The 16,548-nt window shown below is 42.0% G+C and overlaps 1 protein-coding gene across 1 annotated transcript in view; it reads left to right on the top strand.

Moving 5' to 3' along the window:
• prkdc (protein kinase, DNA-activated, catalytic subunit) overlaps window positions 1–16,548 on the top strand; it is a 300,538-nt gene that overhangs the window by 154,474 nt on the left and 129,516 nt on the right. The window contains 6 exon segments of the mRNA XM_085992889.1: window positions 1,043–1,147; window positions 2,139–2,306; window positions 4,612–4,739; window positions 6,074–6,281; window positions 6,541–6,719; window positions 8,537–8,705. Coding sequence (XP_085849015.1) covers window positions 1,043–1,147; window positions 2,139–2,306; window positions 4,612–4,739; window positions 6,074–6,281; window positions 6,541–6,719; window positions 8,537–8,705 — 957 coding nt within the window.

The raw sequence follows: 16,548 nt of genomic DNA, 5'->3' as shown, positions 1-16,548 counted from the left end.
CTGATCTACATTGGCTTCAAGTCCTCTAGCCCTACTCTGTTTCTCTCTTCACAGATGCTGCCTGACCTGCTGAGTGTCTCCAGCATTTTCTGTTTTTACCTCCAATTTAAGACTCTGTTTAAATCTCTTCATGGGCCTGTCCCTCCCTACCTCCTCTAGCCCTACTACCCTTCTCCTCAGAGCTCTCTGTTCTCTGACTCTGGCCTCTTGTACATCCCTCCCTTCACTCCACCATTGGCAGCCTTGCCTTCAGCTGTCCAGGCCCTAAGCTCTGGAATTCCCTCCCTAAACACCTCTACCTCTCTCTCCTCCTGTAAGACATGTCTTAAAACCCACCTGTTTTCCAAGCTTTTGATCAACCTTCATGATATCTCTTACTTTGGCTTGTTGTCCATATTTGTTTGATTACACTTCTGTAAAATGCCTTGGGATCATAGAATGATGCAGCACAGAAGGAGGCCATTTGGCCTATCGAGTCTGTGCCGGGTCTTTCGAAGAGCAATCCAGTTAGTCCCACAACCCGATCTTTCCCCATATCCTTGCAATTTTTTCTCCAAGTATTTATCCAATTCCCTTTTGAAGGTTACTATTGAATCTGGCTATCTACCCTTTAGCCATTGGAAACAGTTTCTCTTTATTTACTTCTATCTAAACCGTTCATGATTTTTAACACCTCCATCAAATCTCCTCTTAGCCTTCTTTGTTCTAAGGAGAACAACTCCAATCTATCCACATAACTGTAATCCCTCATCCCTGTACCCTCTCCAAAGCATGTTTTTCTACTTTAAAAGCACTATAAAAATACAAGTTGTTGTTGTGGATCCAGATTGGGTTTTTCTAAATGAAATTGCTACACTACTGATCCTCACTCAAGCAAATAAGTTAAATATTTCTTCAAATAATGCATCAATACTTCTGTTAAATTGTTTGCTGTTGACTAGGTAAAAGGCTTCCTTGGAAAAAAGAATCTTCCAATCAGGTTATGGGACAGATCTATAGTATGTGCGCATAGTTTTGCTAATTTGCATGTGATTTCTTTCAGATTGATTCTTCGGTCTCTTTCGGCAATAGTCATGAGGCATTTTCAATGGTATTCCATACATATACCACTATATTGACGGACTCAACATTAGCTTTAAACTTGAAGGTATTTCTTTCAGTTTTTTGGGGGAAAATCTAAGTAAATGTGTGATATCAATGGATTTTGATGTTTTATTTAACAATTTTGAGGGTATCAAATCCCTCTTTTTTTTTCCTTTTGCAGTCCAGATCTCAAAGTGTCTCACACCACCTGCAGCCAAAGGTGCTTGGGTGCATGTTCTTGTTAACTGGCATCTGTCTGCCTCTGCTGCTTTTCAGCTAGCTAATAGGAGGTGCACACAACAATGACCCCGTGATGGTTCCCCCTCTGATTTTTTTTCTCCACAATTCTCTTCTCCTACGGCAGAAAGGCAAGGAAAATCAAAACTTTAAAACAGCTAGAATTGTGATAGTAGAAAGTTCAACTGGTGTTGAGCAAGCTGCTAAATGAAGAGAGATGAGCGTCAATAGTGGGGGAAGTGCCAGGAGGAAAACAGTAAACCAAATAAGTATCTTTATACCAATGCGAAGGGTATTACAAATGAAATGGAGGAACTAGAATCACAAATCCAGTTAGCGGGCTATAGTGTGGTAGATCTGCCTAAACATGGGTAATTTTGAGAGCTAAAACTACCGCCATATGAGTGTTTTAGAAATGATAAAGTAGGACAAATTGTGAAGGAGTTTGATAGAGTAGATCGGGAGAAACTGCTTTTACTGGTAGGAGGGTCAATATCAGAGGACACTGATGTAAGATAATTGGCAGAAGAGCTAGAGGGGAGCCGAGGATAAAGGAAAACGACACAGCGAGTTGTTATGGTCTAGAATGCACTGCCTGAAAAGGTGGTGGAAGCAGATTCAATAGTAACTTTTGAAAGGGAATGAGATAAATACTTGAAAAGGAAAAATTTGCAGGGCTATGGGAAAAGAGCGGGGTGAGTGTGACTAATTGGATAGCTCTTCCAAAGCTCTGCCCATTTTATGCTCCTGCTGAAGTTGAAAGTTTTGCCCATTGAATGGAATTCAAGTTAAAAGTTTCTGAAACTTTTTTTTTGCAGACCCAGGCAGTGATTATACTGCCATTTTTTACTCGCCTTCCAGAAGAAAATCTTACAGTGCTTAGAAATGCCCTCGACGAGTTTGTAGCCGCCCATTTCCCTATGAAATCGGATGAATTTCCTAAGGGTACATTGAGGTACAACAACTACATTGACTGTGTCAAAAAAGTAAGTGCAATTTGTTGAGAGGATAGATGATTTATTTTGGACTCGAGGATGGGGATAATACGTTTTATGTCTTCTGAGGAATTGAATTAATATACCTCTCTACCAGTACAGAATTGGAAAGGTGAATTTCAGTTGTTTGGGGAAATTGAAAATCCTGTTAGATTCATTTATTTGGTGAGAGAGTAATTCAGTTGCAGGAATAATTCCAGCTGAAGTATGGTATGTGTCTTTTATTTGGCCTGCTTTCTGCAATAATTTGTATTTGTTTCACATTGCATGAGGTTTTCGCCCCCAAAAATGACTACTTTTCCCCCTTTTCCTCCCGTAGGTGCATTGGTAATATAATATTGTTCCCATCTGCTCTTGCGATAAAAGAAGTTTGTAGAATAGCTGCATCTCCAGATAGTGTTCCTGAATCTCATACTACACGAGCAGGAGAGAATCGTATTGTATGATCAAGAATTATTTGGTGATTAAGTCTGTGGAATCGGTGAAAGACACAAAGGAGCTTGGGAGGCAGAAGACATTATTGAGTTGGAAATTAAGTCAGGGAGCTAGTACAATGAGAAAATAATGAGTTGATAGCATTATCTGTTTTCAAAATGAGTTAAACCACAGGGTTCAAATACATTTTCCCAACTCCTCTTCCTGGTCCCCATTTTAGCCAATTAAATATAAATGGTTTTCTCTCCTCATGAACTGTTTAAAACTTTTAAAACTAATTTTTTTCACCCCCTCCTCAAAACCCACCCTCTGTCCTTGCTAACTGCTGTCCTATTGCCAACCTCCCTTTCCTCTCCAAGATCCGTGCCCAAACAACTCCTTGTTTGAATCCCTCGAATCAGGTTTCTGTTTTTTCCACAGAACTGAAAAGATCCCAACCAAAGTCACAAATAGCATTTGCAACCTTTGACAGTTAATCACACTATCCTCCTCCAAGGTCTCTCCTCTGTTCTCCAGCTCCATGGGACTTTCCTTGCCTGCACCCATTCTTGCCTATCACATCATAGCTAGAACATCTCTCGCAATGGCTTCTCTCCCCATTCCCACACCGTCTCCTCCAGAGTCCACCAAGGATCCTCTTGCTCATCTGCATGAGGTCTGGTTACACACATTATGCTGATGACACCCAGCTGTACCTCTCCTCCACTTCTCTCATCCCCTCCACCACCTCTGTGCTGTCAGGCTGTTTGTCCAACATGAACCGTAACTTCTTCCAGGTAAACATTGGGAAGACCGAAGCCGTCAACCGGTCCCACCTCAAACTCCATACCCTTGCTACTGATTGCATTATCCTCCCAGGCCACTGTCTCAGACTGAACCAAACTGTTTGCAACTTTGGTGTCCTGTTTGACTCTGAGCTGAGCTTCCGACCTCATATCCTCTCCATCTCAAAGACTGCCTACTTCCACCTTCATAATACAGGTTGAGCGTCCCAAATCCAGAATCTGGACTCTGGGACGATTGGTGGCAGGGGTCTGGAATCCGTAAAATGTTCCGGAATCCGGACACCCTGAGGGAGGCTTGCCAAAAGCGCAACCTGGGCCCAGGCATTTCCGGATTCGGCACGTGTTTCTGATGTCTGAAATCCGGAAATATCGCAACCTGGGCTCTGGCGTTTCCGGACTTCGGACATCAAAAACACGTTCCGAAGTCCGGGAAAACCTGAAAACCGGCTCGGCCTCGGTCCTGAGGTTGCCGGATTCGGGACGTTCTACCTGTATTGCACATCTCCATCACTACCTCAGCCCATCTGCCACTGAAACTCTCAGCAATGTCTTTGTCACCTCCAAGACTCAATTACTCCAAAGCTCTACCTGACAGACTCTCATCCTTCATCATGAATGCATTTGATCATCCTTCATAATCCCTCCTCCTTTGCCCCAAAGTCTTGTTTTGTTTACACATCTGGAATGTACCTTGGAATGTTTTTCTATGTTAAAGGTGCTATATAAATGAAAAGTTTTGTTTTATTACTAGCACTACTGTTTGTACTAATACTACTGTATGACCAAGGAAACTTGCAGTAAGTTTCCAAATAGTGTTTTTGAAGCAGGATGCCTTGTTTCAAAACCTCAATTTAATTAATTTGGAAAATTGAACAAAGAGTAATCTCATTATTTGGGCTTTTAATGTGTTGAGGAACTCAACACTAGCTGAGTGCTGCTTCATACTGATAAGTCTTATTTTATCATCATTCACTAGTCTTATTAGCCACATTGTATTCTTCATGTCACAAGTTATATTTGATGATTCATAAGTTTATTGTTTTGCTCCAATTGGTGTGATTCAATGTGTTTTTCAGTTACTGGATGCTTTGGAGCTATCTCAGAGTCCAGTGTTGTTAAAACTTCTGACTACGGTTCTGTGTCGTGACAGCAAACATGTCATGGAAGAAGCATTTCAGATCTGTTTCCAAAATATAGTAAAAAGGTATTACATGTTGTATACAATATAGAAAACTGAAAAATAGTGGGCTGTAAAAATGTAAATGTTTGTGTTTTTAGCCTCATTGCTACTTTAAATTAATACAATAAATTCTGATATCTGTATGCTAATAGTTTGATTACAGCTCTAATGTTTGAACATAATATCAAATATGTTATACTAGAGTCACCTTAAGATTAGCACGTGACTGTAAATATCTAATGCTAGAATCTTATTATTAAGGACGTGGTAACAGGGCACTTAGAAAATAATAATAGGATTGGGCAGAGTCAACACAAATTTATGAAGGGGAAATCATGTGTTGACGAATCTGTAGAGTTTTTTGAGGTTGTAACTAGTAGGATGGATAAGGGGGAACCAGTGGATGTGGTGTATTTAGATTTTCAGAAGGCATTCGATAAGGTGCCACACAAGAAGTTATTACGCAAAATTAGGGCTCATGGGATTGGGGGGTAATATACTAGCATGGATTGAGGATTGGTTAACGGACAGAATACAGAGAGTAGGAGACAATGGGTCATTTTCAGGTTGGCAGGTTGTAACTAGTGGGGTACCGCAAGGATGATTCCAAATATCAATATTACTATTGGCCAAGCTTGGGCCTCAGCTATTCACAATCTACATCAATGATTTGGATGAGGGGACCAAATGAAATATATCTAAGTTTGCTGATGATACAAAGCTGGGTGGGAATGCAAATTGTGAGGAGGATGTAAAGCGGCTTCAAGGGGATATAGACAGGCTAAGTGAGTGGGCAAGAACATGGCAAATGGAATATAATGTGGAGAAATGTGAAATTGTCCACTTTGGTAGGAAAAATGGAAAAGCAGAGTATTTTTTAAATGGTGAGAGATTGAGAAATGTTGGTATTCAGAAAGACCTGGGTGTCCTTGTATATGAATCTGAAAGTTAACATGTAGGTAAAGCAAGCAATTAAGAAAGCAAATGGTATGTTGGCCTTTATTATAAGAGGATTTGAGTATAAGTGTAAAGACGTCTTACTGCAATTATATAGGGCCCTAGTGAGACCACACCTGGAGTATTGTGTACAGTTTTGGTCTCCTTACCTAAGGAAGGATATACTTGCCATAGAGGGAGTGCAACAAAGGTTCACCAGACTGGTTCCTGGAATAGGGGGATTATCCTATGAGGAGAGATTGAATAGAATGGTTGTTGATTTTCCGGTAGTTTTAAGATTGCATTATGGTGTGGCATTTTACTGAACAATTTGGATTTTTTTTTATTGTTGCATGGTTTAACGAAGAACATATCTAGAGTTATGATTTTCACTGAAAAATGAGATTTTTCATCTGCATTAGGGGTACCTGCGAAAAGCAAGTGGCCCTGCTGGAAGCTGCATATGAGATGTTTGGAAATGAAGAAATGCTTCCTAATACTACGAGGCAGTTTGTTATGGACCGTTCTCTTCTCACCCTTATTGCCCACTGCAGTGTAGATGCTTTAAGGGAGTTTTTCTGCAAAATTGTAAAGGATGCCATGGAAATTGTACAATCTAGATTCATAAAGGTAATCAGTGAATAGTTTACATTTGTATTACAGCTTTTATTTAATTGTAATATGACCTTATCAAATGTAGTTTAATTTTTCTGTAAACTGTGATCATTTTTGCCTTTGGTGTAGTCATTTGCTAAACTGCATCGTTATTTTCTCTAATAACTTCAAACTTAAGGGCCACTGTCTTTTTTTAAAAAAAAAACAGATACAATAGAATTGTAGTTTTGCAGATTATTTTAGATAAATCTTTAAAAATGTTTGTTTATTGCAGACAAGCGAGTCCTCCTTTGACAACCAGTTGACAAAGAAAATTGGTTGTTACAAGCTGTTTGAAGTCATGTACGCACGCCTGCCAAAGAATGATGTCCACTCAGACGAGTCAAAGATAATCCAGGCTTTCCATTGCTCGGGTAACATAGAGGGCAATAAACTTTCAAAGATTTTACTGAAGTAAGGCTTTGTGATCCCTAAAGCAGAAAATAAGTGTACAAAAGCTCTTAAATTTTCCTTTGTCCATATGCATAGTTTGAAGATGTTTGTTGTGGTTGCAGTTGCTTATACACAGAAGTGTAAGTATTTGTTGATCCTCCTCATTTGTTCACTATCCACATTCAAACCCAATAGCTTCTTATCTCATGGAATCACAATGTTGCAGCACAGAAGTAGCCCATTCGGTCCATCAAATCTGTGCTGCTGTTTTATGTGAGCCACTTAGTCTAATCACATTCTCCTCCCTCCCCATACTTCAATGCAACTCTTTCTAACTAATTTTATTTTAATTGAACTCTGCTTTAACTATGGTTTTTGACAGAAAATTCTTCATTCTCATCACTGTCCATGTAAAGAAATGTCATGCCTTAGCCTTCTCAGCTCGAGTGAAAAAGCCCCAACTTCTCCAGTCTCTCTTCATATCTAACCCCTCATCCCTGATAACATCCTGATGAATTTACACTTCAACTTTTTCATTGCTTTATTCCTTCTCAAGAGGAGGCTATCATGGGCCATTGTTAGATGGGATTGATTGAGAAAGCATAATGGTAGGCATCATTGTCTGCTCTGTGAAATACTTGTTTACCTTTTAGTTTGTTTATTTCTCTTTTATTTTGTCTCCCCTCATTCCTCAGGCTGCAGTCACATTTTGCTTAATGAATAAGCTCTTTGTTGTTCATTAGCTGGCCGAGAGCCAAATGGCTCATTCTACATGTCATTTTCCTTGCCAACCTTTAAGGTTTTATCTTTGTTTTGTGCAAGGCAACTGCATGAAGTAATTTACACACTTTCACAAATTGGTGTATTGATGTAATAGTTCAAGATAACTAACACTTTGGCTTTAGTAGAAATAAATAGAGAAACCCAAGAGTGCTGAAAATCTGAAATCAAAATAGAAAATTCTGGAAGAACACTATTCAGGACAGATTAATGCTTGTTGATTTTCATCCAAGTATTTTTGGAATAGATCTACTTCACATTGTGAGAACTGAAACCTGCCTATGTGAAGGAATATTTTGAATGTGAAAAACCCTGGGTGGGTATGTGTTTCAGATATCCAGTAGGTAGCTGGTTTATTGTTATCCTGTGGGGTTGACCTGCTCTCTAAATATAGTTTGGGTTTGAGTTCATATTCTAGGCTGATACTTCAGTCCAGTACTGAAGGCGCTCTGTACTGTCAGAGAAGCGCTGTAATTTTGAATGAGACATTAAAATTCAGTCTTGTCTTGTCAGGTACACAGCACAGTTTGAAGAAGAGTAGGGAGTTCTCCCAGTGCCCTGGCTAGCGTTCGTCCCTCAAACATCATTTCTTATGTTCTTGTGGATCGAGCGGGAATGTGGAATAGAGGTAGAAGATCAGCCATGATCGTATTGAATGGCAGAGCAGACTCAAGTGGCCATATGGCCGACTCCAGCTCCTATTTCTTATGTTCTTAAACAATACCACCAAAAAAAGCTAAATAGCTGACCATTCATATCATTGCTGCTAGTGGGATGTTGCTGACTGTGAATGGCTGCTGTATTTGCCCACGTAACTACAGTTGTTGCACTTGCATAAAGAAAGCAATATATTGTGTGAATCACTGAGAGATTTCAGTGTGATAAAGCACTATGTAATATTTATAGTGATATTCATATGAAATTGATCAGCTGGTCGTGAAACTTACACAAAAAACAATCCTGGTTTTAAATGGTGTAACATTGACTGTTTCTATGGAAACACTTGTGCACTTCACAAATAACAGACATGTGTTTGTGTTTCTTTCTGTCCTGTCAAGGTCCTGCCATGATGCAGTTACTGAAAACATGGCTGGTGAAACTCAGCTCCTGGAGAAGAGGAGACAATACCATTGTGCTGCTTATAACTGCATTATTGCAGTCCTCTGTTGTATTTTCACAGAGGCTAAATTTTATCAAGGCTTCCTTTTCAGTGAAAAACCAGAGAAGGTAGGATGGATTTCTTAAATTTAAAAGTAAAGTTCTTCATGAAATGAAGGCAGTTTCTAAATGTGTTTCTCTGTCTGGTGCTAATATTAGTAACAGTTGCGTTAATAGTGCAATAATAGACTGGAATGTATCATCCTTGGAAATAATTGATGCAATACTTGTAGTTACATTAGCATTACTTTGTGCCTTTTTTAATGAACGCTGTTAGTCCCTATGGTATGATGTGGAAAGATGTGGTTTTCTTTCTGTGATTTCTCACATAGTGATTTGAAGGTCCAGGACATGATTGGTAGACATTTGGTAGAATCTTAGAATTGTACACTGCAGCAAGAGGATATTTCGTCCACCGTGCCTCTGATAGCTCTCTGGAAGAGCTATCTACTTAGTCCCATTCCCCTGCCCTTTATCCATACACATCTTAAAAAATATATATATATTTATTTACTTCCCGATTAAAAGCTATTATGGATTCTGCTTCCATCACTGTTTCTGATGGGGAATTTCATGTCCTAACAATCCTCTGCATAGAAAAGTTCCAACCTCTCCCTTCATTCTTATTGTGATCCTGAATTTATACCGTCAAGTTAGCGATGCACCATAGAATCATAGAATGATACAGCGCAGCAGGAGTCCATTCAACCCTTTGTGCCTGTGCCGGCTCTTTGAAAGAGCTATCCAATTATTTCCCCCCTCCCCTGCTCTTTTCTCAAAGCCCTGCAATTTTTCCTTTTTTAGTACATATCCTTTTCCCTTTTGAATGTTATTATTGAACCTGCTTCCACCACCCTTTCAGGCAGTGCATTCCAGATCCTAACAACTTGCTGTGTAAAAATGTTTTTCTTCTTGTCATCTCTGGTTCTTTTGCCAATCACCTTAAATCTATGCCCTCTGGTTACCGACCCTTCTGCCACTGGAAACAGTTTCTCTTTATTTACTCGATCAAAACCTTTCATGATTTTGAACATCTCTATCAAATCTCCTCTTAACTTTCTCTGCTCTAAGGAGAACAACCCCAGTTTCTCTAGTCTCTCCACATAACTGAAGTCTTGGTACCATTCTACTAAATCTCTTCTGCACCCTTTCTAAGGCCTTGACCTAATTTCTAAAGTGTGGTGCCCAAAATTGGACACACGACTCCAGCTGGGGCCTAACCAGTGTTTTATAAAGGTTTAGCACAACTCCCTTGTTTTTGTACTCTATGCCTCTATTTATAAAGCCAAGTATCCCGTATGCCATTTTAACAGCCTTCTCAACTTGTCCGGCCACCTTCAAATACTTGTGCACCCAGCTCTCTCTGTTCCTGCACCCCCTTTAAAATTGTACCATTTAGTTTATTTTGCCTCTCATTCTTCCTACCAAAGTTAATCACTTCACACTTCTCTGCATTAAATTTCACCAGTCTGTATGTCCTCCTGAAGTCTGTTACTATCCTCCTCACTAATACATTTCCAAGTTTCATGTCATCTGCAAACTTTGAAATTATGCCCTGTACACCTAAGTCCAGGTCATTAATATATATCAAAAAGAGCAGTGGTCCCAACACCGATCCCCGGAGGGTGGGGGGGGGACATCACTGCACACTTCCCTCCAGTCTGAAAAAGAACCGTTCACCACTACTCTCTGCTTTCTGTCCCGTAGCCAATTTTTACCACGCAGCCACTGCCCCTTTACTCCCGTGGGCTTCAGTTTTGCTAACAAGTTTATTATGTGGCAAATTATTAAATGCCTTTTGAAAGTTCATATACAGAACATCAACCGCACTACCCTCATCCACCCTCTTCGTTACTTCATCATCAAAGAACTCGATCAAGTTAGTCCATCACAATTTGCCTTTAATAAATCCATGCTTGCTTTCATTTATCAACCCATATTTTTCCACGTGTCAATTCATTTTGTTCCGGATTAATGTGTCTAAAAGTTTACCCACTCGATGTTGGGCTGACTGGCCTGTAATTGCCAGGTTTATTCCTCCCCTTTTTTGAACAGGAGTGTAAAATTTGCAATCCTCCAGTCCTCTGACACCACTCCCATATCGAAGGATCATTGGAAGAATGTGGCCAGAGCCTCTGCAATTCCCACCCTTAAATCCCTCCACAGCCTAGGATGCATTCCATCCGGACCGGATGACTTTTCTACTTTGAGCGCTGCCAACCTTTTAAGTATCTCCTCTTTATCTATTTTTATCCTATCCAACTTCTCTACTACCTCCTCCTTTACTGTGGCATTGGCAGTTTCCTCCTCTTTAGTGAAGACAGATGCAAAGTGTTCATTTAGTACCTCAGCATTGCCCTCTGCCTCCACAATAAGATCTCCTTGTAGGTCCCTAATCGGCCCCACCCTTCTTTTGACTACGCTTTTACTATTTATATATTTATAGAAGACTTCTGGGTTCACTTTTATGTTTCCTGCTTATCTATTCTCATATACTCTCTTTGCCTCTTATTTCCTTTTTCAGTTCTCCCATGTACTTTTTGTATTCAGTTTGGTTCTCTACTGAATTATGAACCTGACATTTATCATAAGCTTCATTTTTCTGTTTCATTTTAATCTTTGTATGTTTAGTCATCCAGGGAGCTGTAGCTTTGGACGCCCTTCCATTCCCCCTGTGGGAATGTGTCTAGTCTGTACCAGAACTATCTCCCCTTTGAAGGCCTCCCATTGCTCATTTACTGTTTTACCTGTCAGTCTTTGATTCCAATCCACCTGGGCCAGATCCCTTTTCAACTCATTGAAATTAATCCTCCTCCAGTTGAATATTTTGACATTTGATTTTTCCTTGTCCTTTTCCAAAACTGCTCTAAACTTAATATTGTGATCAGTGTTTTCCAAATGCTCCCCCGCTGAAACATGCTGCACTGGCCCCACTGTATTCCCAGAACCAGATCCAGTGCTGCTTCCTTCCTCGTTAGGCTGGAAACATACTGACCTAAAAGTTCTCTTGTACATATTTCAGGAATAGCTCCCCCTCTTTTTCCCTTTACACTGTTATTATCCCAATCTATATTAGGACAATTGAAGTCTCCCATTATCACTACTCTAGAGTTCTTGCATCTTTCTGCAATTTTCCCGTAAATTTGCCCCTCTATCTCCATCCCACTATTTGGTGGCCTATAGTTTTTGTGACTGGAAGGCTGGGTCCTTTGCTTTTTGTGGTATACATCAATGATTTGGACTGGAATGTAGGAAGTATGATTAAGAAATTTGCAGATGATACAAAAATTGGCTGTGTGGTTGATAATGAAGAAGAAAGCTGTAGACTGCAGAAAGATATCAATAAATTGGTCAGGCGGGCAGAACAGTGGCAAATGGAATTCAGTCCGGAGAAATGTGAAGTAATGCATTTGGGGAGGGCTAACAAGGCAAGGGAATACACAATAAACGGTAGGACACTGAGAAGTGCAGAGGATCAGAGGGACCTTGAAGTGCATGTCCAGAGATCCCTGGAGGTAGCAGGACAGGTAGATAAGGTGGTTAAGAAGGCATACGGGATACTTGCCTTTATTAGCTGTGGCATAGAATATAAGAGCAGGGAGGTTATGCTTGAACTGTATAAAACACTAGTTAGGCCGCAGCTGGAATACTGCGTGCAGTTCTGGTCACCACATTACAGGAAGGATGTGATTGCACTGGAGAGGGTGCAGAGGAGATTTATGAGGATGTTGCCTGGGCTGGGGAATTTTAGCTATGAGGAAAGATTGGATAGGCTGGGTTTGTTTTCTTTGGAACAGAGGAGGTAGAGTGGAGACCTAATTGAGGTGTATAAAATTATGAGGGGCCTAGATAGAGTGGATAGGAAGGACCTATTTCCCTTAACAGAAGGGTCAATAACCAGGGGGCATAGATTTAAAGTAATTGGTTGGAGGTTTAGAGGGGAGTTGAGGAGAAATGTTTTCATCCAGGGGGCAGTGGGGGTCTGGAACTCACTGCCTGAAAGGGTGGTAGAGGCAGAAAGCCTCATCACATTTAAAAAGTACTTGGATATTCACTTGAAGTGCCGTAAGCTACAATGCTACGGACCAAGTGCTGGAAAGTGGGATTAGGGTGGATAGCTGTTAGTTGGCCGACACGGACAAGATGGGCCGAATGGCCTCCTCCTGTGCTGTAGATTTCTATGATTCTATGAATATGCACCTAGCAGCGTAATAGCTCATCAAAGCACTGGAGAGGTACCACTAACGCTGCCTCCGCAAGATCCTGCAAATCCATTGGCAGGATAGATGCACCAACATCAGTGTTCTCGCTCAGGCCAGCATCGAAGCTTTGACCACGCTCAATCAGCTCCGATGGACGGGCCACATCGTCCGCATGCCCGATATGAGACTCCCAAAGCCATCGCTCTACTCAGAGTTCCAACACGGCAAGAGAGCCCCAGGTGGGCAGAGGAAACGCTTCAAGGACACCCTCAAAGCCTCCTTGAAAAAGTGCAACATCCCCACCGACACCTGGGAATCCCTGGCCCAAGACCACACAAAGTGGAGGAGAAGCATCCGGGAAGGCGCCGAACACCTCGAGTCCCTTCGCCATAAGCAACCGGAAGCCAAGCACAAACAGTGGAAGGAGCGCACGTCAACCCAAGCACCCCACCCACCCGCCCCTTCAACCACCATCTGCCCCACCTGTGACAGAGACTGTAGGTCCCGCATTGGACTCATCAGTCATCTGCGAACTCATTTTTAGTGTGGAAGCAAGTCATCCTCTGTTCCGAGGGACTGCTTAAGAAGAAGCAGCTCCTCTATTGTTCCTTAACTCTAATTAAACAGATTCTGTCTTGGAACCCTCAAGTTCATCATCCCAAGGAGTGGAAATTGTTTTTCCCTATTCACCTATCAGAACCCTTTATAATTTTGAAACATTTCTATTAGTTTGTAAAAATATTATTTAGGCCACAATTCAAGTTGTGTTTGTGGGCCTGCGTGCCCAATTATAGAATGGACATTAAAGCTATAGTGAGCATACAATGTAGCTTCAACAGGATACTGGGGATGGGAAACTATAATTATGAGAAGACTTGAGATACTGGGACTATTTCTATTGCAGCAGAGAAGGTTAAGAAGAGATTTAACATAGTATGGAGGGTTTTAATAGTAATGTCGGAGCAAAGGAAGCAGGGCATCTGGGACCTGAGTGAACCAAAAGGTTATCTCCTTGACAAATGAGATTTAAGGATTGGAAAATAAATAGCAGAAGGAGGGTGAATTGGGGTGGGTGAATTCAATGTCAAATCAGGTACAGAATGAGAAATAAAGAGAGGGAAAGAAATATTGGATTAAGGGACACAAAGGAAAAGTAAGAAAAAACATTAATGAAAAATTTGACATTTTTAAAAGATCTCTGAAAAATTCAAAACCTGAAAGAATGAGACTCCACACTTGTAATAGTTAATTTTCAGTGCTAGAGCGCTTGATTGGCAGTACTTAACAATTAGCGCGTTGTTAAAAGAGTACTTGCGCTACTAATTACTGGCCCTAAATATCTGCAGCGGGTTTAGTTCGTATCTACTGTGTAAATACAGCAACTTCATGACATTCAATGCATAAGCCAGACAGCGAGATGCTGTTTTCGCAAAGCGAACAGCAGAGAGACGCAACTCGGACAGCAACTTTTGGATAATCGCATTTAACCGCGCACCTGCTCCTCGCCTGAAGTTGCTGTACCATTTACATGGAAACATAGAAGATAGGAGCAGGAGTAGGCCGTTCGGCCCCTCGAGCCTGCTCCGCCATTCAATGAGACCATGGCTGATCATCCAAATTCAGTACCCTGTCCCTGCCTTCTCCCCATATCCCTTGATCCCATTAACCTTAAGAAATATATCTAACTCCTTCTTGAATATATTTAATGAATTGGCCTCAACTGCCTTCTGTGGTAGAGAATTCCACAGGTTCACCACTCTCTGGGTGAAGAAATTCCTCCTCAGCTCTGTCCTAAATGGCTTAACCCTTATCCTTAGACTGTGACCCCTGGTTCTGGACTCCCCCGCCATCGGGAACATCCTTCCTGCATCTAGTCTGTCTAGTCCTGTTTTATAAGTTTCAATGAGATCCCCTCTCATTCTTCTAAACTCCAGCGAGTAGAATAAGCCCAATCGACCCAGTCTCTCCTCATACGTCATTCCTGCCATCCCAGGTATCAGTCTGGTGAATCTTCGCTGCACTCCCTCCATGGCAAGAACATCCTCCCTCAAATAGGGCGACCAAAACTGCACACAATACTCAAGGTGTGGTCTCACCAAGGCCCTGTACAACTGCAGCAAGACATCCTTGTTCCTGTACTCGAACCCTCTCGCTACGAAGGCCAACATACCATTTGCCTTCTTAACCGCCTGCTGCACCTGAATACTTACCTTCAGCGACAGGTGCACAAGGACACCCAGATCTCTTTGCACTTCCCCTTTTCCCAATCTGTTGCCGTTCAGATAATAATCTGCCTTCCTGTTTTTGCCACCAAAGCGGATAACTTTGCATTTATCCACATTATACTACATCTGCCCAATCACTCAACCTGTCCAAATCATACTGGAGTTTCTAGGCATCCTCCTCACAGCACACACGCCTACCAACCTTTGTGTCATCTGCAAACTTGGAGATACAGGTAGACTATCCTTTATCCGAAAACCTCGGGACCAGCCGAGTTTCGGATAAAGGAGAATTTCGGATTTCGGAAGGTGGGTCGGCGGGGGGTCGTGCGCACGACTTACGCTGACGCTCAGCGTAAGTCAGTCGGGGTCGGCGGGGGTCGGGGCCGGCGGGGTACGCGGGGGGGGGTCGGCGGTTGTCGGGGCTGGCGGGGTCCGTGGGGGGGTCGGCGGTTGTCGGGGCTGGCGGGGTCCGCGGGGGGGTCGGCGGTTGGCGGGGTCGGCGGTTGGCGGGGCTGGTGGGGTCCGCGGGGGGGGTCGGCGGTTGTCGGGGCTGGCGGGGTCGGCGGGGGGTCGTGCGCACGACTTACCCTTTATCCGAACTTCCGCAACCGGAACCCTCTAAAAACCGAAGGATTTTTCGTTCAGCGTAAGTCGTACGCACGACTTACGCTGAACGAAAAAACCTTCGGTTTTTAGAGGGTTTCGGTTTTCGGAAGTCCGGATAAAGGGTAGTCTACCTGTATTACATCTAGCTCCCTTGTCTAGATCATTAATATATATTGTGAATAACTGGGGTCCTAGGACCAATCCCTGCGGTACCCCACTAGTCACTGCCTGCCTCTCGGAAAAAGACCCATTTATTCCAACTCTTTGCTTCCTGTCTGCCAACCAGTTCTCTATCCAAAATAACAACAGAAAATGCTGGAAAAACTCAGCAGGTCAGGCAACATCCATAGACAGAAATTTGAGTTGACGTTTCGGGTCGAACCCTTCTTCAAAACTGGAAAGAAAAGATAGATCGGAGGCAGGGCTGCGATTGGACAAAAGAATAAAAGAAACAAAAGAAGTAAAAAAGAGACAATAAAAGGTGTTAGAAGCTAGACAAGATGGTAATAGGCTGAGATTGGGTGTAAAGTGTACTGGCAGGGCAAGGGATAGCTGCCAGGTGTGAGAGTGAAACAAAAGGAAAGGGGGGGGGGGGAAAGGAGTGGAAAAATTACAAGAAAAAATGAAATAGGGGCCGAGGTTATGATCTGAAATTGTTGAACTCGATATTGAGTCCGGAAAGCTGCAGAGTGCCTTGCCCCCAATCCCATGTGCCTTAAATTTACACGCTAATCTCTTATGCGGGACCTTATCGAAAGCCTTCTGAAAGTCCAAATACACCACATCCACTGGTTCTCCCTTATCTATTCTACCAGTTACATCCTCAAAAAATTCCAGTAGATTAGTCAAGCACGATTTACCTTTTGTAAATCCATGTTG

The sequence above is a fragment of the Somniosus microcephalus genome, chromosome 7, assembly GCF_052327205.1.
Source record: "Somniosus microcephalus isolate GS21.2 chromosome 7, FLI_Smic_1.0, whole genome shotgun sequence".
NCBI lineage: Eukaryota > Metazoa > Chordata > Chondrichthyes > Squaliformes > Somniosidae > Somniosus > Somniosus microcephalus.
The sequence above is the reverse complement of the archived record's forward strand: the minus strand, read 5'-3'. Positions and strand labels throughout refer to the sequence as shown.